The sequence below is a fragment of the Budorcas taxicolor genome, chromosome 7 (assembly GCF_023091745.1).
Source record: "Budorcas taxicolor isolate Tak-1 chromosome 7, Takin1.1, whole genome shotgun sequence".
In the NCBI taxonomy this organism is placed as follows: Eukaryota; Metazoa; Chordata; class Mammalia; order Artiodactyla; family Bovidae; genus Budorcas; species Budorcas taxicolor.
In genome coordinates, this window is record NC_068916.1 from 47,035,376 (window position 1) to 47,061,631 (window position 26,256).

The 26,256-nt window shown below is 52.8% G+C and overlaps 1 protein-coding gene across 1 annotated transcript in view; it reads left to right on the forward strand.

Moving 5' to 3' along the window:
- The window catches only part of TGFBI (transforming growth factor beta induced), a 33,564-nt gene extending 8,931 nt beyond the window's left edge, over positions 1-24,633 (forward strand). The window contains exons 3-17 of the mRNA XM_052643300.1: positions 6,003-6,067; positions 7,297-7,457; positions 7,771-7,935; positions 8,165-8,311; positions 10,355-10,496; positions 13,906-14,118; positions 14,956-15,093; positions 15,689-15,834; positions 16,662-16,798; positions 17,630-17,760; positions 20,132-20,256; positions 21,737-21,839; positions 22,419-22,498; positions 23,455-23,479; positions 23,937-24,633. Of these exons, the coding sequence (XP_052499260.1) occupies positions 6,003-6,067; positions 7,297-7,457; positions 7,771-7,935; positions 8,165-8,311; positions 10,355-10,496; positions 13,906-14,118; positions 14,956-15,093; positions 15,689-15,834; positions 16,662-16,798; positions 17,630-17,760; positions 20,132-20,256; positions 21,737-21,839; positions 22,419-22,498; positions 23,455-23,479; positions 23,937-23,977 (1,819 nt within the window). The 3' untranslated portion in view covers positions 23,978-24,633. The remainder of the gene's footprint in view (positions 1-6,002; positions 6,068-7,296; positions 7,458-7,770; positions 7,936-8,164; positions 8,312-10,354; positions 10,497-13,905; positions 14,119-14,955; positions 15,094-15,688; positions 15,835-16,661; positions 16,799-17,629; positions 17,761-20,131; positions 20,257-21,736; positions 21,840-22,418; positions 22,499-23,454; positions 23,480-23,936) is intronic.
- Positions 24,634-26,256: the final 1,623 nt, after the last annotated feature.

Consider the following 26,256-nt stretch of genomic DNA (forward strand, 5'->3'; position numbering starts at 1 on the left):
GAACCCAGCCAGCGTATGGTCTAACTTTTCCATCAGTTCTGTAGAAAACAGCAGAACTATTTCCTATAGATCTCATTTGGGCAGGGCACCCAGGAACATCTGTGATGAAGCTGAGCAAGACTCTTCCTTTCCTTGCCCTCCTGTATCCCACAACCTTGGTCCCAAAAGGAAAAACAAGAGGATGGTGAGAAGCCATCTAGGGATGGTAAGCTGTCCCCCAGACCCACAGCACCACCTCCTCCCTGCTTCCTGTCCCCTGTGCAGTCCCCTGGATCCCCATGGCCAGCCTGCTCTGAAATAACTGAGATTTGACATACACCAAACACCAGGGTTTTACTAAATGCCTCTACTGTGCAGGGTTTCCTGATGGTTCTATCCCATTCTAGCGGCAGCTTTGTTGCTCTTGTTCAGTCGTGTCTGACTCTTTGTGACTCCATGGACTGCAGCACACCAGGCTTTTCTGTCCTTCACCATCTCCCAGAGTTTGCTCAAACTCATGTTCATTGAGTCAGTGATGCCATCCAACCGTCTCATCCTCTGTCATCCCCTTCTCCTCCTGCCTTCAATCTTTCCCAGCATCAGGGTCTTTAAAACTTGTTCTCTTGAGTATGTACATGAGTCCATGTACCATTTGGGTAAGGCCCCATGGTGGGTGGAATGATGTCACACTAATACTGACTACATCCTCACCCTGAATATGTGAAGATGTTACCTTACGAGGGAAAAGAGACTTTACAGATCTGATTAAGTGAAGGCACTGGGTGGGGGTGTGGCGGGAGGCAGATTATCCTGAATTATCTGGTGAGACTGATATAATAATAAGGGTCCTTATGCAATGAAAGCAGGCGAGTGAAAGTCAGAGAAGGCGATATGACAATGAAAACTGAAGTTGGAGTGGTGTGACCACAAGTCAAGAACTGTAGGCATCCTCTCAGATGTGGAGAAGACAAAAACAGATTCTTCCCTAGAATCTTGGGAAGGAATACAGCCTTTGATTTTAGCCTCATAAGGCCAGCTTTTGACACTATTATCCAGAATTATAGGATAATACATTTTTGTGGTTTTAAGTCATGTCACTAAACTTGTGATAATTTGTTAGAACCGCAATGTGCTTAGTCACTCAGTTGTGTCTGATTCTTTGCAACCCCATGGACTGTATGTAGCCCACCAGGCTCCTCTGTCCATGGGATTCTCCAGATGGGCCCTATCTATTAACTTAGATAGCTGTGTTATGGGGAACTTATTTATTACATGATTTGATCAGTGGTTTCGTGCTGAGCGTGGCTTTCAATCAAGTTATTAACATAATTTTAATTTAAAGTTTATACCTGGGATTTTTTAAGAAGGAGCTCGGTGACTGAGAGCCTAGTAAGCAGCAAGCACCTGATAGGTGTTTTCATAGGTTAGCTTGCTTGATTCTCAGTCACCCTTTAAGGTCAGTGTGATCATTAGCCCATTTACAGAGGGGAAGACTGAGGCTCAGAAAGCCTGAGTCATCTGCTGGCAGGTGGAGGTGGCCCAGTTATTCTACTGATATGTGCTGCCCCCAGGGAGAGGTGAGCACAGCGGCTAGTGCTGGCGACATGGGGAGGAGTCAGGTGAGCAGCCCTAGAGGACCTGGGCCATCTGCCCCAGGGCTCTCTCTTCAGCAGAGAAGAGGAGGCCTCCTTGGGGTTCGCAGAGGCCCTCTGGCCCAGAGCCACCAACCTTCTCCTGGTTGCTCACCCCCAGCCTGGCAGTCATTCTGAACCCCTGTCGCAAGGGTGCTCCGTCTCTAATCAGATGGAGAGCATGGGAGCTGAAGAGACACAGCCAGCATCCAGGATCCCCCCCGAGACCCTCACATGCCACATACAAGCAGATTGTCTCCAAATATGTAAGTGTGTTTTCCAGCGGCTCCATCTCATCACTCACCATCTGGACCCTGGTAAATAGGGTGATAGTAGAGTCTTTGTTGCTGGACAGCAGGTTAAAACAAACCCTTTCTTACCAGGAGTTCAAGAGTTTGATTTTCTCCTGGGAGGCTTAAGAGAGCTCAGTCGAGTGCAGAAAATGAACGCCGGTGCCGGCAGGCGCGCGTCTAGACAACCTCAGTCTGCATTTGCTCTGCGATTCCCTCGGAGATCATGACGCGCTGGACGGTTTCCCTTCGGTCACAGGAAGCTGGCTCTCAGGCCTCATTCCTATTCCGCTGTTGCAGTTTCGTCAGTCCCTGGGCGTTTGCAGCCGTCCCAGCCGCCAAAACTGTGCAGCATGCTTAGGGGAGAGTGATTGTTTTAACTTATTATGTTAACTCCTTGGACAGTTATTCTGAGGACAGAAAAAAAAATAATAATGCTTCTATCTTTATCCAGTTGTGAGTAAAACTTTGGAGGGGAAGAGAGGAGAGCTCTCAAACTCTAGTTCAACTCTTAGACCTTGGATTGGCACTACTTTTTGTCCCCCCACCCCCTACCTGCCTCAAACTCCCTTCTAAGTCGTGCGCCTTCTCTGATTTTATTCCTCAAATTGGTCTTCTGATGTGAGAAGCTAGAACAAGAAAATTCGTGTTTTACTGCCCTAGAGGATGTTCTTTTTTCTGAAGTTTCTGCTTATTGGACTGTGTCAGGCCAAGCAGAAGCCAGGAGTCTTTAGTCAGAGCAGCTTTTGCTGATAAGATTCAAGTGAGAGACCAGCAGATTGGTCCCCTCTATGCAGGAAAGCCAGGGAACTGGGGAGACGCGGATGGGGGCTCCCTGCGGTTCTCACACTTTCCTGCACTCACCCTCAGACCCACAGGTGTGTGACTACTCCAGCCCCGTCTCCCACAGCCCAGCATGTGTCCACAGCGTGTGTGTCCCCAGGGCCAGAGCCCCAGGAAGGTGACACACAGGGCTGAGAAGAGGGTGTGCCAGTCCTGAAAGATTTGGTCAGGATCGTCTCAATGGGCTGCCTTCTTGGGCTGCAGTTTCCAGCTGCCCTCCTCCTCTCCGCGGCCAGGCGGGCTGGTTCTCAGGGCTTGTGTTGTTGGGATGATCAAGCAGGGAGCTGCCAGCTCTGGAGGTGTTTCAACCCAGAAGGCCACCAGGCTGCGGTGAGAGGCTTGCTCACCTCGTGCACCCAGAAAGTGCTGGGGATGCCAGGCTGTGGGTAGCACTCAGGAAGAGGAGAGAGAAGCCACCAGCATGAGAGGATTAGGAGACGGTCAGAAGGCGTCCTGGCAGGAGCCACCCACACTGGGCTAACCAGGAGACAGCCTTTGGCTGTGGGGGCGGGGGGTTGGGGGCTGTGCCCCCACAAGGGCTGGTGTGTCCCGCATGTCCAGAAAGCCCACCTGGAGAGGAGAGGCAGTGAGTGCTGCCAGGGGTTAGCTTTCATCACATTGGAGAGACCCCCAGTGTCCTTTTAATGTTAGACTTTTCCAGTTAGTCCATTTCCCCCCAAATATGTGCACTGTCAGAGAAGGGTCTTGACTTGGTGAACTGCGAGGAGAGTCCTAGATCTGACCCACCCCAGCCAGAAGCCTTGGAAGTGCCTTCACCCCCAAAAACATTTGCAGCTTTCTGACTCCATCCCTCACTTCCTCCTCATGCTGAGATGTCCCTGCTCCCCCACCTGTCTGGCAGCCTCCATTTCTCCTGTCATTGTCAGCCCTCCTTCCCCTCCGCTTGTATGTGGCCACCGGTGAGTTTACTCTTGGGGAGCTGGTTTTCTGTTGTAAAATCCCGGTGAGCCACTGAGCTCTCCGGTGGAGTTTTAGGATGGAACTCCGATGCTGACACGGTGGAGAGAGAGTCTTTGACCAGCACGACTGAAGGTGCGAGGCATGCAGTGTCAGCCCCATGCACTCAGGGGATCCCAGAGATGAGGAGTACTTTGAGAAGAAGACTCCTCCTCCAACTCCAAGGAGCGTCACCCAGGCACTTTTAGAAAGAAACTAAGTTTTGTGAGACTTGACCCCATCCCACTTCCTCAACCCCCGCCACAGAGCCCCGGTATTTATCAGACAAAGCCTGAGAGTCCCCGCATGCATGTCCCCAGTCCTATGGGCTTGAGGCTTGTGGCTTTCCCTACGTTTAATTATGAGACGCTGGCATCAGACACTCTCCTTCCTTGAAAGAGTGCTTTTCTGCTCCCTAGAAATTATCCCATTGGTTGGAATTGTGAGTGTGAGATTTAAGGAACCTTGGAGATCATCTAGTGTAGCTTTCCCTTCTTTTGTAAATCAGGAAACTGAGACCCAGAGAGAGAAATGACCTTTCAAGGCCACCCTGCGAGTTACTGACAGATGACAAGCCTAGTCTCCTAATCCTAGTTGCCTTTGAAAGGCAGTCAGATCTCACTTTTGTTGCAGATGACGACTGGTTTCCAAAAATAAAACTGTGAGTCAGTCGAGATCAGTCCTGAGACCACCAGCCTGTTTCACCCTTTTAAGCAGGGCTGGAAGGTTCAAGAGGAATGGGATGGGAGGAGGGCTGAGAGAAGAGTGGGGAAGGAGGAGTCAGAAGGATGGAGAAAGAAGGGCAGAGAAGAGTGCGTGTGATGTCACTCCTCAGAAATGTCCTAAGGGCTTGTTTCTGGCACAGTGACACCTGTAGCTCCCTGGCAGCCTGAGTATCCTAATCTGTCTCTGAGACAGCCCCCTGGATGACAGATGAACCAGGCTTCATCTTCACATGACTCCCAGGGCTTCCCCGAGACAACTCCAATGGGATTAGTGAGAGTAGAATTTCCCGGTTCATTGAGAGCAGCACCTGTTCCCTCCTACCCCCAAAGCCCAAACTTCTGCCCCATCTGCCTGCTTCTCTTCTATCTATAATGCCTTCAAACAGCCTGTGAGAGGCCGTGGTGAGCAGTTCTGTAGTAAACCTGCTGTGATTCAAGGCTGTGTTCTTTCCTGTCCTGAAGGACAAATGGGCAAGAAAGGAAGTGGCTGGACATGGCCGTTGGCTTCAGGTCCCAGGGTTGCCAAGGAAGAGGCTGTGCTCACAGCGTTGGTGCAGGAGGGGCCGTCGATGGGACAGGGGGTTTTGCTGTGAAGCTAGTCTTTCTTGGAACACTTCCTTGTGTTGCTCTTTGAAATCCTTGGTCTTTTGGGTTTCCCTGGGATGTTGGGTTGACTGAAGCTTTACGTTTCAGACCTCCAGAAGGTGGTGAGTAAGCCATGATGGGCTGGTCTAAGATTTAATGTCAGGTGATGTCAAAGTTTAAAACTATAAACTGCCAGTCTTGTTCATCCAAATACAAAGAATCTCACAAACTGGCAATATCAGTTGCCTCCTGGAAGGAAGATTGAGGGATGAGGGGGGATGGGGAACACTTTACTATTGAATCCTTTGTAGATTTTGAAACCATATAAAGGTTTTCGTTGATTAAAATTTTGTTTTTATTTAAGGAAACAGTAAGCATCTTAAAGAGCTTTGTTTTTATTATAAAGTCTGGTCGTGAAGATGGAATAAAACTTGATCATAAATATGCTACCCTTCTTAGTTACTAAGTCCGAGAGCTAGAAGTTCATGGGCTCGTTTAGTTCGATGACCATCACACAGCACATGTCTACATCTTACAGATGAGGAAACTGAGGCCCAGAGAGGAGACAGGACTGGCTGGCGAGGCCTGGATTGGCTAGTTAGTGGCAGACTCAGAACCAGAAAGCTCCAGAGCTCCTCCTACACCTTCCTGCTGCCTCTCAGCAGTTCTTCCCACTGGGTTCCTCATGAATTATGCTGGAGATAAGTTCCAGGTGAGGATGTGTACTAATACCACTGTGAATATGCTGCCACAGTCCCCTGGCTGTATCCCAGGTGCATGACCATGAGTGACAGCATCACTGGTACCATATACAAAGCCGAGGAGGTGTGACAAGCTCCTTGCCAACGAGAGGTGCAGAGATGACCGAACGTGTGATCTCCTCCAGGAGCAGGCTGTGTGCTCACCCTATCATGTCCCTTCCCAGAGCGAGGACCAATGACATGAGAGGGGAGGGAAGCCCTGCCTAATAAATGTACGTGTCTTCATTGCAGAGTCATCAGCTACGAGTGCTGTCCCGGATATGAGAAGGTCCCAGGAGAGAAGGGCTGTCCTGCAGGTGAATAAGCCTTGCCTGTTGGCGCAGATGGAGGGGAGGAGGGAGGGAGAGAGGAGCACCCACGTGAGGGGCAGCAGAGTCTGAATGGGGGTCCAGAGGATGAAGGCTGGAAACAGCAAGTTTCCCACGCTGTCCTTCTGTGCAAGCCAACCTTCTTAACACGCTGGGGGAGCAGACTCCGGTCCTGACCTGCCTGTGCCCTCCACACCAGGCACAGGCTCCTGCTTTTGTTGTTTCTGGCTGCAAGAGATTCTAAATACATCTAGCATTGCTGAGCAGCCCTGCTGGAGAGCAGACAGGGCAGGCCAGGCCTCCGGCTAGGCTGGGCACATCAGGCCACCCCACCTAAATGTCGGAACCTGGCCCATTGGAGCTTGTAGGGATGGGAGTAGCAGGCTGGCTTTCCCAGAGTCAGCCAAGGGTACCACGAATGGCCATCTGGGCCCACAGACAGTGTGGTACCTGTGAATTCACCTGTGTGAGATCAGATCCTTTTGTTTAGTCCTGCACACCTCTGGGGACTGTGCAAGGAAGATTTTTTTTTTAACTTGGAAATCTTTGCTAGTTCATTAGTTAAGAGTGTGAGATTGAGGTTTAAGAGATAGGGGGTGATTTTGCTGGTGCCAAGGTCGCAAAGAGGGTGGCATGGACAGGGGCCATGGCCTTCCTACTGAGTAGCAGGACAGGCAGGAGGTGTGGGATGGGGAAGAGAGGGAGCTGGAGGGGGCGGGGTGCCTCAGGGCCTTAGTTTCAGCTCCTTTAAAAGGAACAGGAGAAACTCCGGCTGTGAGAGGAAGGTCCTCCAGAGCTTCAGGCTATTTCAGGAAATAGCATTTTATTATTTGCAAATACCCAAAGCACTTCCGAGATCTCTTTCATTCCAGTGGAAGCCATTAGGGAACCAGTTTCAAAAACAACTAGATAAGTCCCTAAGACTAGCTTGTAATTGGGCTATCTGTTTCTGGTGTATGTTCCTACCTGTGTTATCTGATTGCCTATGAACAAAAGCTTTGCTCTGCTGTAGTTAAAAATGACTGATCCCTTGAGCTCACATAGGGAAGCCCTTGGCTGTGGAGCTGTTCTAAGAAGCAGGTGCCTGGCCTCTCCGGTTCCCCATAGCAGTCTGTGTCTGGCCTCCTCCAGTGCGTGTGCTCAGAGGAGGAAGGGTGTGGTCTGGCCGGGGAAGTCCCGCAGGCCATACCTGCTCTACCATCTGCCTGCTTCTGCAGCCCTTCCGCTCTCTAACCTGTACGAGACCCTGGGAGTCGTCGGGGCGACCACCACTCAGCTGTACACAGACCGCACGGAGAAGCTGAGGCCCGAGATGGAAGGACCCGGCAGCTTCACCATCTTTGCCCCCAGCAACGAGGCCTGGTCCTCTTTGCCAGCTGTGAGATGACCTCCTTATGCCCAGGGCTCTCATCCCGGGGATTGTCTCACTGAGACTGTGGTGGTTTCTAGTCTCAGGACACACCTTCCTTAAGCCCTCAGATAAAGCCATGGCACTTGAGCTTTAACTGTGCCTCCCCAGGCGGCTCCCAGTGCTCCAGCCACTCAAGTGCCCAGACAGGTCTCAGTGCTCACAGAGGAGAGGGCTCTGGAGAAATGCGAGTCCCCGGGGAACCTTTCCCAGGGTGGCAGGGACCCATCTGCTGAGTGTGGGGCCTGCAGCCCCCTCATGGCAATGCTGACCCTCCTCCTAGGAAGTGCTGGACTCCCTGGTGAGCAACGTCAACATCGAGCTGCTCAACGCCCTCCGCTATCACATGGTGGACAGACGGGTGCTCACGGACGAGCTGAAACACGGCATGGCCCTCACCTCCATGTACCAGAATTCCAACATCCAGATCCACCACTATCCCAACGGGGTAGGGAGTCCTGCTTCCACGGCTCTGCCCCGTGTCCACCCTGAGCCCTCATTTGGTGCATGTGTGGGTGGGTTTCTGGGGTCATGTCCTGCAGGCGGGGTCACCTGTGGACAGTCCTCTGCCTCCTGCACCTGGTTCTCCACATTCTGCCCTGTGGTTTCCCTTCTTGGGGCTCACAGGCTATGCCTCCAGGGTGTTAACCGCTCACGCTCACTCCTTTTCTGGGCAGATCGTGACCGTCAACTGTGCCCGCCTGCTGAAAGCGGACCACCACGCAACCAATGGTGTGGTGCACCTTATTGATAAGGTCATCTCCACCGTCACCAACAACATCCAGCAGATCATTGAAATCGAGGACACCTTCGAGACCCTGCGGGTAAGGGACCACCCTGGGGCCGGGGGAGGCCTGGGGATACACCACCTCCCATGAGGGCCGCCTTCTGTGGGTGGGGTGGAGAATGTCTCTATGTTCATGGGCATTTAGGTGACCGTGGAGCAAGTTCCTCTGGTGCCCGTAAACATGGTGAAGTCACTAATCCGGCAGTCAGGTTGACCATAGGAAGACATCATAATCTTGTGCTGGAAATGTTCCCCTGCCGGACTTCTCCCTTGTAAAGTTTCTTTTCCTTGACTCCCCTGGAAAGTTCCAAGGTCGTAGCTGCAGCAGTTCTGCAGCCTGGGCGTGCATTGTGTGTTCTGGAGCGGGAAGGCTTCTCCTGCCAGATGCTGGTGCTTACCTGTGGGACTAGAGAAATGGCCTTTCAAGCTGCATGGTCTTCTGGATCACATGTCCCCACCATGGGATCCTTGTTTCATTCATACTCCCTGTTTCCTTGGAGCCTAGATCAGCAGAGAGGCCACAAATATAGACATGGGAGCCTGGGAACTGACATCTGGCTTGGCTGCTGCCTGCTCTGGGTCCCAGAACTCTCCTCTGGCCCCCCTGCCCAGCAGGCATTTATCTAACAACTGTGGTGGCAGGCGGGCGTTCCTCTTAGCCACAGCTGCCCAGAGGAAGTTAGCACAGGCTGCCCCGTCAGGGTTTTTTCCCTGATTCAAGAACTTCCTGACCACAAAGGATGCCAAGTGGGAGTGGGGTGGTTCCTCCCCTGGAGATCTCCAACACAGAGAGACAAACACCCCCAGGCTGGGCTGGTGCTTGAGCAGACTCAGGAGGAGGCTCTGGGGGTTCCTGGGGGACCCCACTGTCCACCCTCTTCCCCTGCCTTCCTTCTGGGTCACTCAAAGTTTGGGGGTCTGCTGTTCCCACAAACTTGATGGCACAGCTTTTGATTAGTGGCGGCTGATCCCCACTGAGTAACCTCCTCTTAGTGTTCAGGTTTTGCAAATATTCCTTGCTTTCTTCTTCTCTTTGGCTCTCCTTAACACTCATCTTTCCTTCTGCTGACATGTACTCATTAAGCCCGTGCTACTTCCCTAGTGTGTTCAGAGGAATAGAGGAGAATAAGTCAAAGTTCTGTCTTCACTGGCACTTATGTCCTTGGGGGACACAGACAAGAAACAGACAAGGCCGTCACAGATGGTGCTAAGTGCTGTGAAGTCAGGCAGTGAGTGGTGAGCAGGGGAGACCCATAGGGTCTAGTTGGTCCAGGAAGGTCTGTCTGGAAGAGGTGACTTTTGAGCTGAGGCCTGAACATTGGGAATGGCCAGTTATACGACACATGCGGGCAAGAGCTAAGTTAGTAGAAGGGAGAGGGGGAGTAAGGCTCAGAAGCAGGGTGAGCAAGGAGGCCTGCAGGACTGAGTGAAGAGCACTAGGGAGCCAACAGGTGAGGTAGTAGCAGCCAGGCTGGAGGGGCCAAACCCTGTGGGGCCTTGGAGACTGAGCGAGGACTGTGGCTTATCCTGATAGCAGTAGAATGCTTTTAGAAGAGCCATCCGGTTGCTCTGTAGAGAAGGGGCTATGTCATCCTTACGCTCACAGAGCTCACACAAATAATCATCACCCAATGACTGAATTGCAACATGAGGACAGCAAGCTGTGCAAGTGTGTCTAATAGAAAGGTACTTGTTTTCATCAGGGGGTAGTAGGCGGGGCAGGCTGGGGTAGGGATGGAGGGCAATGCCAAGTTGACTATCTAGAGAAATGACATTTCAGTCAAAGCCCAAAGAAGGAATAGGAGTCAGAAAAGCAAGGGAAGGGCAGAGGGAACGCTGCAGGGCCAAGGCCCAGGGTTGGAAAGGAGGAAAAGAGGGCAGCAGCCAAGGATGACCAGAGTGGGCAGAGCTCACTGGCGGGACGGGAAGAAGTGAGCCTCGGTTCGGCTTGTCTTTACATCTGGGGCTTCTGCAAAAGCCAGGAGCCCTCCAGAGGTGCACTGGTGAGACCTCGTGTGCCTCGAGTGTGTGGAGATTCCCAGAGCCCTCAGGGAACGCACCATCTGCTCCCTGCCCACAGGCTGCCGTGGCTGCATCAGGGCTCAACACCCTGCTCGAAGGTGATGGCCAGTACACGCTCTTGGCCCCGACCAATGAGGCCTTCGAGAAGATCCCCGCTGAGACCCTGAACCGGATCCTGGGGGACCCAGAGGCCCTGAGAGGTGAGCACCCCTGGGCTGCTGCTGTGCCTGCCTCATTAGAGTAGCCAGACTGAGCCCCAGGCTGGTTCTTGTCCAAGTAGACATGCTGCCTGCCATCCTGTCCCATTGCTCCCGGCTGGCCCTGTCTGCGCAGAGGTTACAGCAGGACCCTGGTCAGAGGGGCCAATAAGAAGTCCAGCAGCCTTGTCTAGGGGGACAGCTGGGGTGAGGTAGGATGCATTGCTGGAGGTCCAAAGTAAGGTCTGGCCAGAGTCAGGAAGAGTTAAAGGCCCAGATGATCAAAGCCAGGGCGAGGCTGCCAGCATGGGCAGCAGCTTGGAGGTGTGGGGAGCGGTGGCCTGTCTTGGCATCCTTGAAATGGAATCATCATGCTGACTGACCCTTGAACTCTTCCTGTGTCTGGCCAAGCGCCTCATGGATAGTCCAAAATTAGAATTAAAAACCAGTAACAGTCAGCTCTTGATTCTTCTTTGCTTCCTCTTCATTCTTCGTCTTTCCTCACCTTCTCAGGCTGGTGAGTTAGGTGGAACATTGGTTATTCCTAGAGGAGAGTGAAGGAGCAAGCTTGTGTGGGAGGTTAGAAGGGGAGGCCAGGCTCTGCCACCCTCCCCCAACTCCAGGACTCCTGAGACGCTGCCTGTGGGTCCCCGAGTTCCCTGCAAAGGGAAGTAGGCCCCCAGTCCCCTATGTCCCCTCCAACCACACTTGCTCCTCCCAAATATGATCCAGGGATGACTTCGCTTCTTTTGAGTATATTTAAACCCACCTTTGAAATGTGCTATATAAAATGCCTAATGCATTTCAGACACCCCATAAATGTAAAACGTTCTCCTTACAGCTCTATAGGGATGGAAAAGGGCGCATTTCTGAAAGCACAGATGGGGAGCTGTTGTGTCCAGACTTTGTGGGGCCAGGAATCCAGGCTGCCAAAGTGAATGCGGTCCAGGTCTGGGAAGGTTAAGCCTAGTTGGTGTGACAGCTTAAAAGCAGGTCACTGGGATCTGATGTGCTGAGTACAATGATGGGGATGCTCCCAAGGTCACAGGGATGAGGATGGCGGGGGGTGAGGGTGGGGGTGGGGTGGCTTCCGCAACCTGAGGGTCTTGAAGGCTTCCGAGGAGATGGGGCTTGGGTGCAGCGCAGCATTTTAGCTTTTTATTTAGAACTGTTTTCCCCCTAAAACATGTTTTGTACCAAGCACCTTTTTATTTTTGTAAGTATCAGAACATCTTTTTATAAAGTGAGTAAACACCCCAGGTTTATCCCTATTGCACTCCTGCCTTTTCCCACTCAGGAAACTGTTTGCTCAAAGCCAGGGCCCATGTAAGGGGCTGTGGTGGCAAGCGGGGAGGCAGGCAGTTCTGGTCCACCTTACAGAAGGCTGGTTATTAGTGGGTTAGCAGACAGGTGAGAAGTGGCCCTGGGTCGGCGTGCCCATTGGCAGACTGGCTTCCAGCCTTGGCCCGGCTCACCCTCTCGTCGTGTCCCCCACCCCACCCTAGTCTCCCTTTCCTTTCTGGAGAAACTCAGTTCCCAAGGCCTCATTCCCATAGCAGACAGGTGAGAAGTGGCCCTGGGTCGGTGTGCCCATTGGCAGACTGGCCCCCAGCCTTGGCCTGGCTCGCCCTCGTCGTGTTCCCCACCCCCACCCTAGTCTCCCCCTCCTTTCTGGAGAAACTCAGTCCCCAAGGCCTCATTCCCATAGCAGACAGGTGAGAAGTGGCCCCCAGCCTTGGCCTGGCTCACCCTCTCGTCGTGTCCCCCACCCCACCCTAGCCTTCCCTCCCTTTCTGGAGAAGCTCAGTCCCCAAGGCCTCATTCCCATAGCAGACAGGTGAGAAGTGGCCCTGGGTTGGTGTGCCCATTGGCAGACTGGCCCCCAGCCTTGGCCTGGCTTGCCCTCTCGTCGTGTCCCCCACCCCCACCCTAGCCTCCCCTTCCTTTCTGGAGAAGCTCAGTCCCCAAGGCCTCATTCCCATGGCGGTCTTGCAGCCCTTTGTCTTCCCCACTGGCTGAAGTGGGTCCATGCTGGCCTTAATGGCCTTTGACACTTGTGCTGGGTCTCAGAGCTTCCTCCTGTGTGGTTTTGGTTCCCACACTCAGGACACATGGAAACTTGCCTCTGTGTTGGGAACACAAGACAGAGGGCCTTCGTGACCCTCAGTCCCGGAACGAGCTCTGCCTGGCGGGCTGGGCACATCTCCCTCCACTGCTCCTTGGAGCCTCTGCACGCCTAGCCCCTGCCCTAACGCTAAAGCGGCACTTGAACAAGCACAATTCTATTTTTGATTTACGGGTGGAGTGAGTGGGGCAGCAGAGACCGGCTTACTGATCACCATCCCCAGCCTCTCACAGATTACAGCAACTAAGCAGACCCTGGTGTTCGTGTTTGTCATTCAGTCATGTCTGACTCTTTGCAACTCCATGGACTATAGCCTGCTAGGCTCCTCTGTCCATGAGATTTTCCAGGCAGAAATACTGTGGTGGGTTGCCATGCCCTTCTCCTGGGGATCTTTGTGACCCAGGGATCAAACCCAGGGCTTCCACATTGCAGGCACACTCTTTACTGTCTGAGCCACCAGGGAATTGGGTTCAAACAAACAAAAACAAGATCTTCAGATGATTCAGAACTTTCATATACTACAGTTTTTCATCTTTTCCTACCACACTTCATTTTTGTGAAAGATCAGTAGATAAAAAAATCCCAAGGTAAACACATTTGAGGTTTTCCATCTGGGTGGTTCAGATACACATAAGAGAATTCACCCTGAACTTCAGGTGTGTGCTGTGTGCTAAGTTGCTTCCATCACGTCCAACCCTGTGGACTGCAGCCCGTCAGGCTCCTCTGTCCATAGGATTCTCCAGGCAAGAATACTGGAATGGGTTGCCATGCCCTCCTCCAGCAGATCTTCCTGACCCAGGGATCAAACCCACGTCTCTTACATCTCCTGCCTTTGAAGGTGGGTTCTTTACCACTGGCGCCACCTAAGAAGATAATCACTAGCGTTTGTTGGGCATATACTCTGTCGTCAGGCACTGTGCTGGGTGCTTTGATTCAGCTTCATGTTATCCTTACACCAGCCCTAAGAGATGACTGCTGTGCATGCTTCCTCTTGACTAGTGAGGAAGTTCAGACTCAGAGAGACTCAGTGACTCGCCCCGGATCCCACAGCTGCTAAGTGGCTGAGGTGAGATTTGAACTCAGGCAGTCTGACCACAGAGCCCTGGCTAGTTTTAGAGGCGAGGCTAGGAAGTGAGGAGAAGGATCCAACCCGTGTGGTGCCCCAGGCTCATCTGATTGTTAGCCTCAGAGATGGTGGAATCCTCCCAGCTGTGGGCAGGCGGCGAGGTGACGCCTGAGGTCAGCCTGGGCGGCACTGACTTGACCTGTGTCCTCTGTGGCCCCCAGACCTGCTCAACAACCACATCCTGAAGTCGGCCATGTGTGCCGAAGCCATTGTGGCAGGGTTGTCCTTGGAGACCCTGGAGGGCACCACACTGGAGGTGGGCTGCAGCGGGGACATGCTCACAATCAACGGGAAACCCATCATCTCCAACAAAGACGTCCTGGCCACCAACGGGGTGATCCACTTCATCGACGAGCTACTCATCCCCGACTCAGGTTAGCCAGGCCTCGGGGGCCCTGGGCCTGTCCGGTCCGCTGTGCCCTGTGGCACCCCTGGTGGTGTGCTAGGGGAATTCAGGGATCTTGGGAGCTGGTTCCCTGTCTGCACCTGGCTCACAGCATCCCAGGAGCGATGGCCTGGGCACCTGGCAGGCTTTGCCAGATTGTGAAGGATCTAGAGCTGCAGGCCTGGGAGTCCAGGCTTTATCTTGTGAGCAGGGGAGAGCCATGGAAGGTGTCTAGGGAGGCTCAACCACAGGAGCCCTTCAGAAGCTCTGCCTGTTCTGGTTGGGCACAGAGGGCCATTTGCTGACCTCAGAGCATTTGCTTTCTCACTTGTGCTTAAGCATCCTAGGGTCACTGGCCCAGGGAGAAAAGAGCGAGTGGACTTTGGCTTGGGTTCCATTCAGCATCTTTGTGCCATCTTGGATTTCCAGGGAGTTCTACTCCTAAGAAGTGAGAGGATTTCACAGGGGAAAAACCAACCCAGAAGAAAGCTTTCCATGGGTGTGGTCACTGGCATTGTCAGCTCTTCAGAAGCCATGGCACAGACCATGTGCTTTCTTCCTCCCCAGCAACAGACAGGACCCCGACCAAGGGCTGGGACAGAGGCCCCCTGCCCACCTGAGCCTCATTGCACTTCCCCATCAAGCAAGGTTTTCTGGGGGACCATTCCCCTGATGTCACAAACCTTCTGTGCCCCAGCAGTGTTTTAGAGGGGTTGTTGACTCAAGAGATGACATTCCTGCTGATGTATGTCATACTCTGGGGTGGATGAATGGTAAATGAAAACAGCACTTTTAACTTTTGAACCCACTTTCTCCTTCCTTGTAGCCAAGACGCTATTTGAGTTGGCTGCAGACTCCGATGTTTCCACAGCCATTGACCTTTTCCGACAAGCTGGCCTCAGCTCTCATCTCTCTGGAAATGAGCGGTTGACCCTCCTGGCCCCCATGAATTCCGTCTTCAAAGGTATCGTGGGGAAGGCAGCCTGGCACATGTATCCCTGGGGGCAGCCGCCCATCTGCTGTCACCTCCGTGGCGCCCTGCCCGATTTATAGCTCCCCGTGGACCGTTTGTGCTTCCACCCAGCTCAGCCTAAAGCAGATGTGACTTCACCAGAAAGTGAAGAGGCGCTGCTGTTTCGTTTGGCAGAGCAGAGGATGCATGTGGGGATCTGGTCCTCAGAATTGAAGTGTGTGTCTGTCGGGAGAGCAGAGTGCTCCTTTGTCATTCTCTTTGAGAGGTCGATTGCCAGTGTGACAGTCGGGAGGTCATAGTGAGGATACAGCTGAACCACGGCCATGGGGAAGGCAAAGAAGGGCCAAGTTGTGTCCAGGCCTTCCCTTCCCTCTTAGGGCAAAATTCCAAACACATTTGATGATCTCGAACTTTTTTTTTCTTTTTTTAATTCTCAGAAGATGCCAGATGTTAAGGAATATTGGCAGCCTTGCTGGATTTCTCAATCTCCACTTCCAAAAGGGGGATCAGGCTTTCTGCCGCATGGTCTCTGATTCTCTTCATTTCCAGAGTCAGTTTCTGGACCTGACCACGCCTTCTCTTGCAGATGGAACCCCTCCGATTAATGCCCAGACGAAGAATTTGCTTCTGAACCACATGATTAAAGATCAGCTGGCCTCCAAGTATCTGTACCACGGACAGACCCTGGACACTCTGGGCGGCAAGAAACTGAGAGTTTTCGTTTATCGTAATGTAAATTCTGGGTCCTAAATCATGCTCTCTCTTTATCTCAGCTCCAAGCAATGGAAGTTATATTAGTGTTAAAAAAAAAAAAGTGCTTAATAAGTAGGAGCTTGCCTGAGAACTTGTTTCTAATAGGGAAGGAAGGAATTTTAGAAAGACTCTCTGATATCAAAGTATCAAAATGGGGTTTTGCCGAAAGTGTCTAAGCCCCTTTTGTGGAGGCCTTTGGGAATGAACTGCACATCTGACTGGCCTGGCTGGGTAAGCAGCTGTCCACCCTGACCCCAGAGTGATGAACGAAGGGAGGAGGTATGGAGGGTTTGGATCCTTCTTAGCTTTTGTGAAGAGAAGTCACTTGAACTAACCATACAGCCCTCCTTGATCCAAAAGCTTCTCTTCTCTCTTCAACTGTTTCTTCTCTCTCTTCAAACACACCTATTACCCTGGCATAGCAAACAGGAAGTACAATACAAGAGCCCTTGCTCAGGACCAGCCTGCACCATTTGGCTAAAGATGGTTATCATTTGCTAAGATCAGTAGACTCTGTCACTTCATTTGATCACTGTCAGTGGCCCTCTCCTGTCACACAGTAGTCTCATTATTAGCCCTGTCTGTAAATTTCTTGGGGCCTCGATGGCTCTTCTTACCTTAAGGAACACCATTTTTAGTTTTTTCTTTCTTGGAGAAAGCACATCCTTTTATTCTAGTCTTAAGGCTGTACCCCATATATATTCACTGATCTCTGTGGATGAAGCCACCAGCATATACCCTGAACAAATCGGAAGGCCTCTGCTTTGGGTAGGGGGTAACTTGGCCTTTCTCTGCCCCTTTTACAGAGCCTGTGCATTGAGAACAGCTGCATCGCCGCCCACGACAAGAGGGGGAGATACGGGACCCTGTTCTCCATGGACCGGGTGCTGACCCCCCCAGTGGGGACTGTCATGGACGTCCTGAAGGGGGACAATCGCTTCAGGTAACTGGCCCTATCCCCAGGGGATTTCTGCCGGGTAGTCATGCTAGGGCAGGACGCTGGGTGCCAGTTGTCTGTCAAGCTTCCCACCCTCGGAGGTTTAATGAACACTGGCCGTGCACCGATGTGACCTCCCTGGCCAGGGATTCAGAAAGGATGAGGGTCACCTTGAAAGCTTAGGTTGAGAAGGGTTGCTTCTGGAGGGTAATCTTCAAGTCCATGGGAACAGGGAGGGGCTGCACTTTTATTCCCAAGTTCAGGGAAAGCTTCCCACTCTGCTTTGAAAGTCCCAGGGAAGCCGAGTATGCCTGGCCCTGCGCCTGTAATGAGTTGCCCTGTGAAGCGTCAGCTTCCAGGCCCTGGCAGTTTCCTGGCCTCTCCTTCCCAGACTCCCCGCGACGCTCTGATTCCTTGCCCTGCTCCCTCCATTTCTGACCTGTTCACTCACCACTGGGTGCCCTGACATTGAGTGGTTCCTGCCACCAAGTTCAGCTGCCTCCATAAGAACCTGGGAGACCACCCACCCTTTGCCACACCCCCAGCCCCAGAATCACATCCCCCAGGGCCCTTGTGGCTTGGTCAGTCTGTAGGTCAGCCCTGCTCTGACCTCTCCCTTCCTCCTGCCCCCTCTGGCTGATGACTTCGGCTTTTCACTGAGCTCTGCATTTATGGAGAGGAGATGCGGACTGGGATTGCTCCTGTTTGTACAAAACCCAGCAAGGGTGTGAATGCCAGTGCTCTGGGCTCCGCCTGCCCACAGTGGTGCGGGATTTGGGCACATGATGACCCCCTGCGCCCACTGGCAGGTGACGTGTTCCATGTGCATATCCACAGCATGCTGGTGGCCGCCATCCAGTCGGCAGGGTTGACCGAGACCCTCAACCGGGAAGGAGTCTACACGGTCTTCGCTCCTACCAATGAAGCCTTCCAAGCCTTGCCCCGTGGAGAACTGAACAAACTCATGGGTAAAGACCCACCTAAGTACATTTGTCAACTTTTCTAAAGTAATCATGTCGGTCAGGGTTCCAGCAGGAGACCATCGGCAAAGAGTTTGACCAAAAGGAATTTAAGATTATTTGCAGAGGTGTGGGCAGGGTTAAGGGACCGGGAAAGGGTGATGATACAAAGGAGTGATGAGACCTTTTGATGTTTATCACCATAGACCTGGGGGTGCTTGAGGAAGAGGGTGACTAGGGGAGGGCATGATCCAGGAGACCCTAGGATGAGGGGCACAGGACAGCGACTGGAGCCACATGCTGCTGGGGTCAGAGCCTGGCAAGGGGGCTTCAAGGTGCCACGGCCTCCCTCAGCAACCTCCTGGCAGCTGGTTGCATGAAGACAAGGGAGCCTGAATGATGCATTTCACGGCGGTCAGCCTGTCTGGGCAGCGAACAAGATGGAGAAGAGCAGAAAGGAACTCAGGGTAGGTGACAGCCAGCCCAATCAGCAGGGCATGATCCTTTCCCTGAGGATCTGTGAGAACCTGCTCATGAAGCCATCGCCCTATACCACGTACCCCTCCTCGAGATGAAAGCTTTACCAAGAAGCTAGTCAGGGCCCTGAGCAGTTGAGTTGGGATGTCTGAGAGACAACCTAGCAGTTAAGAGCTTGGGCTCCTGGATTATCCAAAAGCAGGTCAAACCCTGGCTCTGGCATTTATCAGCTAAGTGACCTCTAACAAGTTGCCTAGCCTCTCTGAGCCTCAGTTTTCCCATTAGAAAATTAAGAGTAGTAAGAATACCTTGCTTAGAGTGTTGTGAGGATTAAATAAACATTGCCTGTGGTGTTGAGTACCCATCCCCCATCAGTAATGGCATCATGGTGGGCTTGCGGTGTGTACGCTGATGCATGCCTGGGAATGAGACTTCCCCTCCACCATAGAAAGGTGAGCCTGAGGAGGAGGTAGAAGGACCTTGGCCAAACTTTGGGGCCCACATCATCTATAACTACCCCCCACCCCACTCCTGAGTGGAGAATAGAAAGCTCTGGCAGCTGTGAACTGAGTTTGTGTCCTGTTCAATTTTCTTTACTGCTAAATGAATGCTTATGTCTACAGTGCTGACATGTGTTCCGGAGGAGAGAGGAGTTCATTCTGAACATAAACTTTCCATTCTCTCTCTGTTCGGCAGGAATGGAATATTCCCCAGCTGGCCCAGCCTGCTCGGCTTGCCTTTCATTTTCAGTTGTGCAGGAGCTGAGGGAGGGCTTGGGCAAGGCTCTCCAAATATGCCCTCCCCCAGGCTTGCAGGCAGGATTAGACCCCAGCCTGCCGAGGGGTGATGGCACCCATCCAGGTGTCCGAGGTTAACCCAGATGTTAAAGATCTTGAAAGAAGGAGACCCTTGCCACCCCAGGAGCCAACTCAGCTTGGCACCTCCAGGCTGTATTTTTGTGGAAGAGTAACTTGTCAGCTCCAAGTTGCGGGTGTTTGGAAATCACTTGGTACCTGATGGCTCCATCCCATGGCACTCATGTGAATTCGTCAATAACCAAGTGAACTCCCCACAGTGCTTTCAAGCTTCCTCTGTTCTCAATTTCAAGATGCTGGAAATAGCCATCCATGAGCCCTGGGGGTATCCAGCCACTTGGCTGGTAATATGAGTATTGGGGAGGCCATGACGAAGCTGCAAGGGCAGCTGGCAGCTTTAAGAATTGCCTCCCACACTTAATTGGGGAAATGCCTGTGCACCTTTATGAGCAATTGGCTGCTTTCCCCAGTTGGTGGAGAAGCTGATGTGGACTGGAAAGAATGCTGGGACGTGATGAGGAGGGACGCCGTGGAGGGATACCCCCCTCGGCCCTGACCTCATCGGCTCCATAGCTCCTCCAGACTGCAGTTGTCGACTCTTTTTAAGTTCTCCCTTCAGGAAACAGCCGTCTCAGAATATGCATTTGAGGGCAGAATGTGTAAACATTTCACTACTGTGTTATAACTGTTGGGAGCCATGCTGATGATGAAATGTCTCAGATGCCGGTGCTGGAAAGACCCCTGGCTTTCCAAGCAACTATTTAGTCATGGAAACATGAGTCACACTCATAGAGGAGTATGGATTAACTCCTTCTCAGCATCGCAGAGGCGTGTACTTAACCTAGCAGCCCGTCAAATGCATGGGTAGCTTCATGGCCACCGTCATATGACTTGTTCCCCTGATCATTATGGAAATGATGGGGTAGAGGGCTGAGCAAACAGTAGGTGCTCAATAAGTGCTTATTACCTGGGCAGGGGGTTCTCTGTTACAGGGGTGACCACCTGCATCTTCTCCTTTGGGCCCTCCTTGACCACACCAGTTACGAGCCTTAGGATTAACTCTGCTTTCTTTTCCCACACACCTACAGGCAATGCCAAGGAGCTTGCCAACATCCTGAAATACCACGTTGGCGATGAAATCCTGGTCAGCGGAGGCATTGGGGCCCTGGTGCGGCTGAAGTCTCTCCAAGGCGACAAGCTGGAAGTCAGCTCAGTGAGTGTGTGTAACATTTAGAAGGCTGGCAGTGTCCTGCCACTGGGGCTCTAGGACACAGCTCATCCCTAGGATGGCATTAGACACACACTGTGTTTAAGTTGCATCTTGAATCTCTGAGTGCATTTTATCAGAAAAGAAAAGAAAAAAGAGTCTTCCGAAGAAATTAAGGGAGACTGTGCTTAGACATGAACAAGCGCTTCCAGATTTGCAGGGGAATAAAGCATCTGATTGGCATCTGAGAGAAGCTATTAGATATAATCCCCCCTTAAGGAAGTGATAAGCAATACTTACATGTCTTGAAAGATCCATTCCCACTCCATCACCTCCAAGTCCAGGGCCTCACTGAGCTGAACCAAACCAGCCCAGAAGAAAAAAAACAAAAACAAAACAAGAGGCTTTTCTTCTGATACTTGATCTGTGCCCCTTCCCTCCCTCTGCATGTTGGTGACACCCATTCCCCTTTGGAGCCGCCTCAGAGGGTCCCTACCTCCAAGTGAAGCTGCTGGGGCCTCCCTGCCTACACCGGGCAAGGCCACTGACCGCCCCACCCTGCCCCAGCCTGTGGACGGAGCACCTTGCAGCATGCAGCCAGCTTAGCCTCTGCGCCTCGTGCCTCTCGCCTCGCCTCCAGCCATGCCTGTGCTCATCAGCTTCTCTAGGGAGCGTGGGAAGGCAGGCAGGGGCAGGGATGGCCTGACCTGTGACTTCTGCAGGCTGTCTGAGAGTCTCTCAGCACCTGGTTTGGGGCCTCGGGGTCCTGTCGGTCTCTGGCTTCACTTCCCCTGTTCCCCTTGGGTATGATCTGTGGGTCTTTCAGGAAAGCCTGAGACAGATTTACCCTGTGAGAAAATCTGGAGTCAGACATGGAGGAAAAGTGGAAAGAGCCTTGCCCCCAGAGCTGGACACCTGGCTTCTGTCCCCATCTGTCCTCCTCCTCAGCTTAAAGGTGGCACTTGGCCTCTCTCGAGCTCCCATTCCATCAAGTGGGGCCTTAATATCTCCCTCTTCACTTTGCACTGCTGTGAGGACTAAATGAGTCATACAAAAGAGCATTTGTGGACTGCAACGTGCTGAGTCCACAGAAGGGATTAGACTGAAACCACCGCCACAAGGACCTACGGTATGGCACAGGGAGCTCTGCTCACTGTTGCGTGGCAGCCTGGGTGAGTGGGGAGTTTGGAGGAGAGTAGATACGTATGTGTGCGGGTGAGTCCCTTTGCTGTTCACTTGAAACTATGGCGGCTTTGTTAATTGGCTATACTCAGGCACCAAATTAAAAGTTTAAAATAAATAACTACATTGAACCCACTAGACCAGTGGTCTATCACTGGCAGGGTCTATTCTGGTTACCAGAGTGTTCTCAGCAGTTCACATAGGATCTGGCCTCCAGAAATGCTCAGTAAAGGTTTGCTCGGTTGAAGAATGGATGGGATAAACAGGCTCCACGTTGAACAATCATTGTCTCTATTTCTCCCAGAAAAACAACGTGGTGAGTGTCAATAAGGAACCTGTTGCTGAGGTGGACATTATGGCCACCAATGGCGTGGTCCACGCCATCTCCAGCGTCCTGCAGCCTCCAGGTAAGGCCCTAAAGGACCACACCCCCACTCAAGCCTACCACTGGCCTGTGTCTGCGCATGGCTGTTAACGCTCAGTAGAAATACCGCTGTCGGCAAAGATGAGAATGAATGTGGAACATGCAGACTGAGCATCCGTGAGCAGCAGGGCTGGGGCTGGTTGAAAAGCGCCTTAGAAGCTCTCGGCTCAGATGCGCTGCACCAGTAACTGAAGGAGAGACGTCTCTCTGCTGAACTGCCTTGCTGTCCCAGCCCCACGCAAACAGAGCCCGGTTGTTTTTCACATGCCGGTGCTGTGAACGTGGGGCAGAGTACACGCCTCCTACAGCATCCTGCCCCGGCTGAGCTCTCTTAACCGCCAATCAAGTGGAGCCCGGCCTCTTCCCTCACTCATGCATTCCCCTTTCTTTGAGCCCTCTCCCCACGGGCTAAATTCCTCCACGAGTTAAGGAACATTATGAAGGCAGACTTCATCTGAGGATGTAAGCCAGAAAACCCAACAGTGCCCCTCAGTCCTGGCAGTTATGAAGGACATGCTAATCATATCTCTCTCATCCAAGCTGCCTCTTCTTTTATCTGCAGCCAACAGACCTCAGGAACGAGGCGACGAACTTGCAGACTCTGCACTTGAAATCTTCAAACAGGCATCTGCATTCTCCAGGGTATGATGCCAGCTACGTGGGCCCCTAGCCTGAATAGCTGTGGGTCCTGCGCTCGGGCCCGTGGAGGGGACACTCCTGTCTCCTTTGGCTGTCCGCCTAGGGCTCTCCTGTCATTTCTCCCCACTCCCATTGGAGTATCCTTAGCTCTGGCCTGTGGGGAGTTTGGAATAAAAACCCAGGCCTCCTGTTTCCTTTGTGGGTGACAGCCCAGGCCTTCAAGCCTCTGCCTGTGGGGAAGCTGCAGCTGGTGAGAATCCATCTGACCAAGAAGGATAGCCCATCCTGAATTTTCCTGATAGTGGGCTGGTCTGCTCTGAGCCTGGGCCTCCAGGTCACTCTTCCATCTTCCGTGACACAGCCCAACATGCTCTGCTGGGCAGTGGTGTGGGTTCTGGCTTCTGGGCCAGCTCGAAGAACCTGCCTTCTTTCCCTCAGCGCCACCTCCCTCTCAGAGCCTCTCTGACTTTCTGTGCTGCTTCTCCTGCTCCCCAGCTTGTCCAGGGATCCCCTGCAGGCTCCCTTGCTGCTCTGGGTCAGGTGGAGTCCCTTGGGAATATGGGGTGTGTTGCAGGAAGTTTGCATTTTAACACACAAGGCTGCAGAAGGTGGTCCTTAACCCAAAGGTCTGGAGCATGTCACTTGATGTTTGGACAGGGGCGCTCTCCTTAGTGCTCCCTGAGGAGGGCTCTTGGCCCAGAGTTCCTGTTCGTGATTGCCACCCCTGTGTGGGCCTAGCTCCCCAAGGCCCAGATGATGGTCTGGGGGGAAGCCTGGCTCTGGGGCCCCACAGGGCCCAGCAGTTCCACAATACCCCTTCCTCTTCCTCACCGCGCCCCCCCCCCCCCCCCCCCCCCCCGTTTTTTCTGAGTAAGGATGGCCATAGGCAAAGCCACTGCCATGAGCAAGCGTAGGTCTAACTGCTGCTAGAAACCTTGACATCTTGTGTTTTCTTTCAGGCTACCCAGAGCTCTGTGAAACTAGGTAAGTCTGGTCTGGGTTTGACGTTCTCGTAGACTTATGTAAGTCTTACCCTGAAACAGGCCTAAACCTGCCATCTGCTGTCTGTAGAAAGAATATCACGGTGCCATAAAACGCGGCCTTTGGGGTCAGACACAGAACCCCTGGTTTCCTTCTCCATAAGATGGAGATGATAAGAGTACCAGCCTTTTAAGGTTGACATGAGTTTTTGGCTTTGGGAACCTGGGAATGTTGCACAGAGGCTTGGCAGGAGCAATGGTGAGGATATGGTCCCAAGCTGGGAAATGGAGAATACCTCAGTTCCGATGATCACTGAGTAAGACTGGAAGTTTTACAAACCAGGAAGCATCTGCTCTGTGCAGGAGAGGGTGGCAGAGGAAGGCTGTTGGTCCTCTGACAGTGTCCTAGGCAGGTGTGGGGAGTCTGCGCCTTCCTCACCTGTGCCATGTCTCTTTTTCAGCCCCTGTCTATCAGCGGTTACTAGAGAGGATGAGGCCCTAGTGTGAAGGGCCACAGGAGGAATGCGTTTCAGCAGCTCCCTGCCACTTTCTCTCGTTTTGCCAAAGAGACTGAACGTTTTTGAAACCAAATTATCACACTTTGATGCCCATGGGTCACACCGTAATGAGATCTGAGCCTTGGGAGGGTGGGGGCGGGGGGAGGAGGGAGAGAGAGAGACTTCTCATTTTTGCCCCCTAAACATGGCGGTTAGCCCACTGCAATGCAGTCCTGGATGTCACTGCCTGACGTTGACTTCCAGCAAGGACCTGTTGGAATTTCCTGTCTGTGCCACGTACACTGGAAAAGGGAGCCAAAGTTTCTGAAGCTCACAAAACATGAATCAGGCCATCCAGCGTCACGAGGGCGACGTGGCACGGTGTTTGTAAAGCTCTTTCACAGTTGGAGAAATGGCATCCTTATAAGCTATGAGTTAAATGGCTCTGTCAAATGTTTTTCGCGCCTCCATGTGGCTTGGACCCTTCTGTGTGACCCTGTCCAGTTAGAAAAGAGAGGATCGCTGAGCACGCGGAGCTCAGGAGTCCCCAGGTGTGGCAGAGCCATGGTGTGTTTGTAATAATAAAACCACAGAAACATACACGTACGTGGATGGGAACGGTGTGCCGGCCTGGGTATTCACAGGGTGGGGATTCTGCCTCTTGGGGCTGTGACGTTCCTCCCACTGAAATTCCACCAGGAGCAGCGAGGTGAGAAGCCCTGAGGGATGGTCCATGGGGGTGACCACGGCATGGACTTCACAGGTGCACTGTGAGAATGAAAGGACATAGTTCTTATAAAATACTCAGCATAGCGTTAAGTGTCCTTATTTTTACTGGGCTGTATGGAACTGCTCAGGATTGGGGCAGCGGGAGCCTTTTTGTAGTGTCTTTCCCAAAGGCATCCTGCTTTCCTGGAGACTGGGGCAGTCCTGCCCTCCCCCGTTTCACTCGGCCAAGGCTGACTTAAGGGACCCAACAACCCAGAGATGGTGCTGCCAGGGATAGGGCTGTGGAGGAGCAGACACAGCCCCTCCCCAGTGGCTCCACGTCTGGGGAAACACAGCCGTTACACGTCATCCAATACAGTCATCCATGCCTTCATTCCTTAGATATGAGTGTTAGGCTTGGTCAGCAGACAAGGCCCTGTTCTCAGGGGGAAGAGACTCTTTGATCTGCTAATGGCACTGCCTGTCGCCTGCCCATCCACGTGGACTCGGAAGGACTCCATGACAGGCAGGAAGGAATCTGAGCAAGTGGGGGCTCCAGGAAGTGGGAGGAAGTAGGAGGAATTGAAGGAGCTGACCTGGGGGTGGTGGGGAGATGTCCCAAGAGATGAGGGTCAGCCTTCTGCACATGCTTGGTCCGGCCACCCTCCCCCAGGGGTTTCTGCAGGCTCGCTGCCTCTGATGCCCTGCTCGTGCTGGGGTGCTGCAGCTGTGCTGCTCTGGGACACACACCTGCATGTCACAAGATGCCATCAGAACCCAAAGAGGCTATTAGCATAACTTCGAAAGATCCTTTCGTGGAAAACAAAAATCACCACACAATTCCTTAAAAATGCCCAAACCCCACCATCTGTCCCTGTGACCCCAGCCCTGTCCCTATCCCAGCCTCCTCCATAAGGGGGGGGCTCTGTCCATTCTGCCAGCTGGATAGTCCTCCTTGTGACAGAACCATGCACAGCCATGCCCCTCTGCCCCCCTCCCAGCCAGAGGATGGACTTCCCTTTTGGGTCCTAAACATCCCCACCCCTGCATTTCCCAGAGACTCAGGCTAAGCTTAGGTGCTGCCATCTGAGGATGGACACCCAGGGCCAAGGGGTCGGCCACTGGATGTTCCCAGGGAAGGGTTAGCCCCTCATCTCTTGTCAGAAGGTAAGAGCAGCCAGGAGGTGGCTCAGGCCACTCTGAGCCCTGCCTGCTGAGCCCCAACCAGGCCAAGAAGGCAGAGGAGAAGGGAAAGGGGCTCCGCTTGGTTCCCCTCACTCCCCACTGTCACTCTGAGGCTCCCAGGCCTCTGAGCTGGAGAGGACCACAAAGACCCTCAGCATCGAAGCCCCAGGGCTTTCCAGGCTTTTCCCACAGGAAGCCAGCTCAGTGATGGGGCAAAGAAGGTACGGCTGTGTGGCTATGCCCCTAAATGCGTGATCTTTTCTGTTTCTTGCATCAGCCCTGTGAAATAGGTGAGGACCCGTGTGTGTGCTAAGTTGCTTCAGTCGTGTCCGACTCTTTTGTGACCTTATGGACTGTAGCCCACCAGGCTCCTGTGTCCACGGGATTCTCC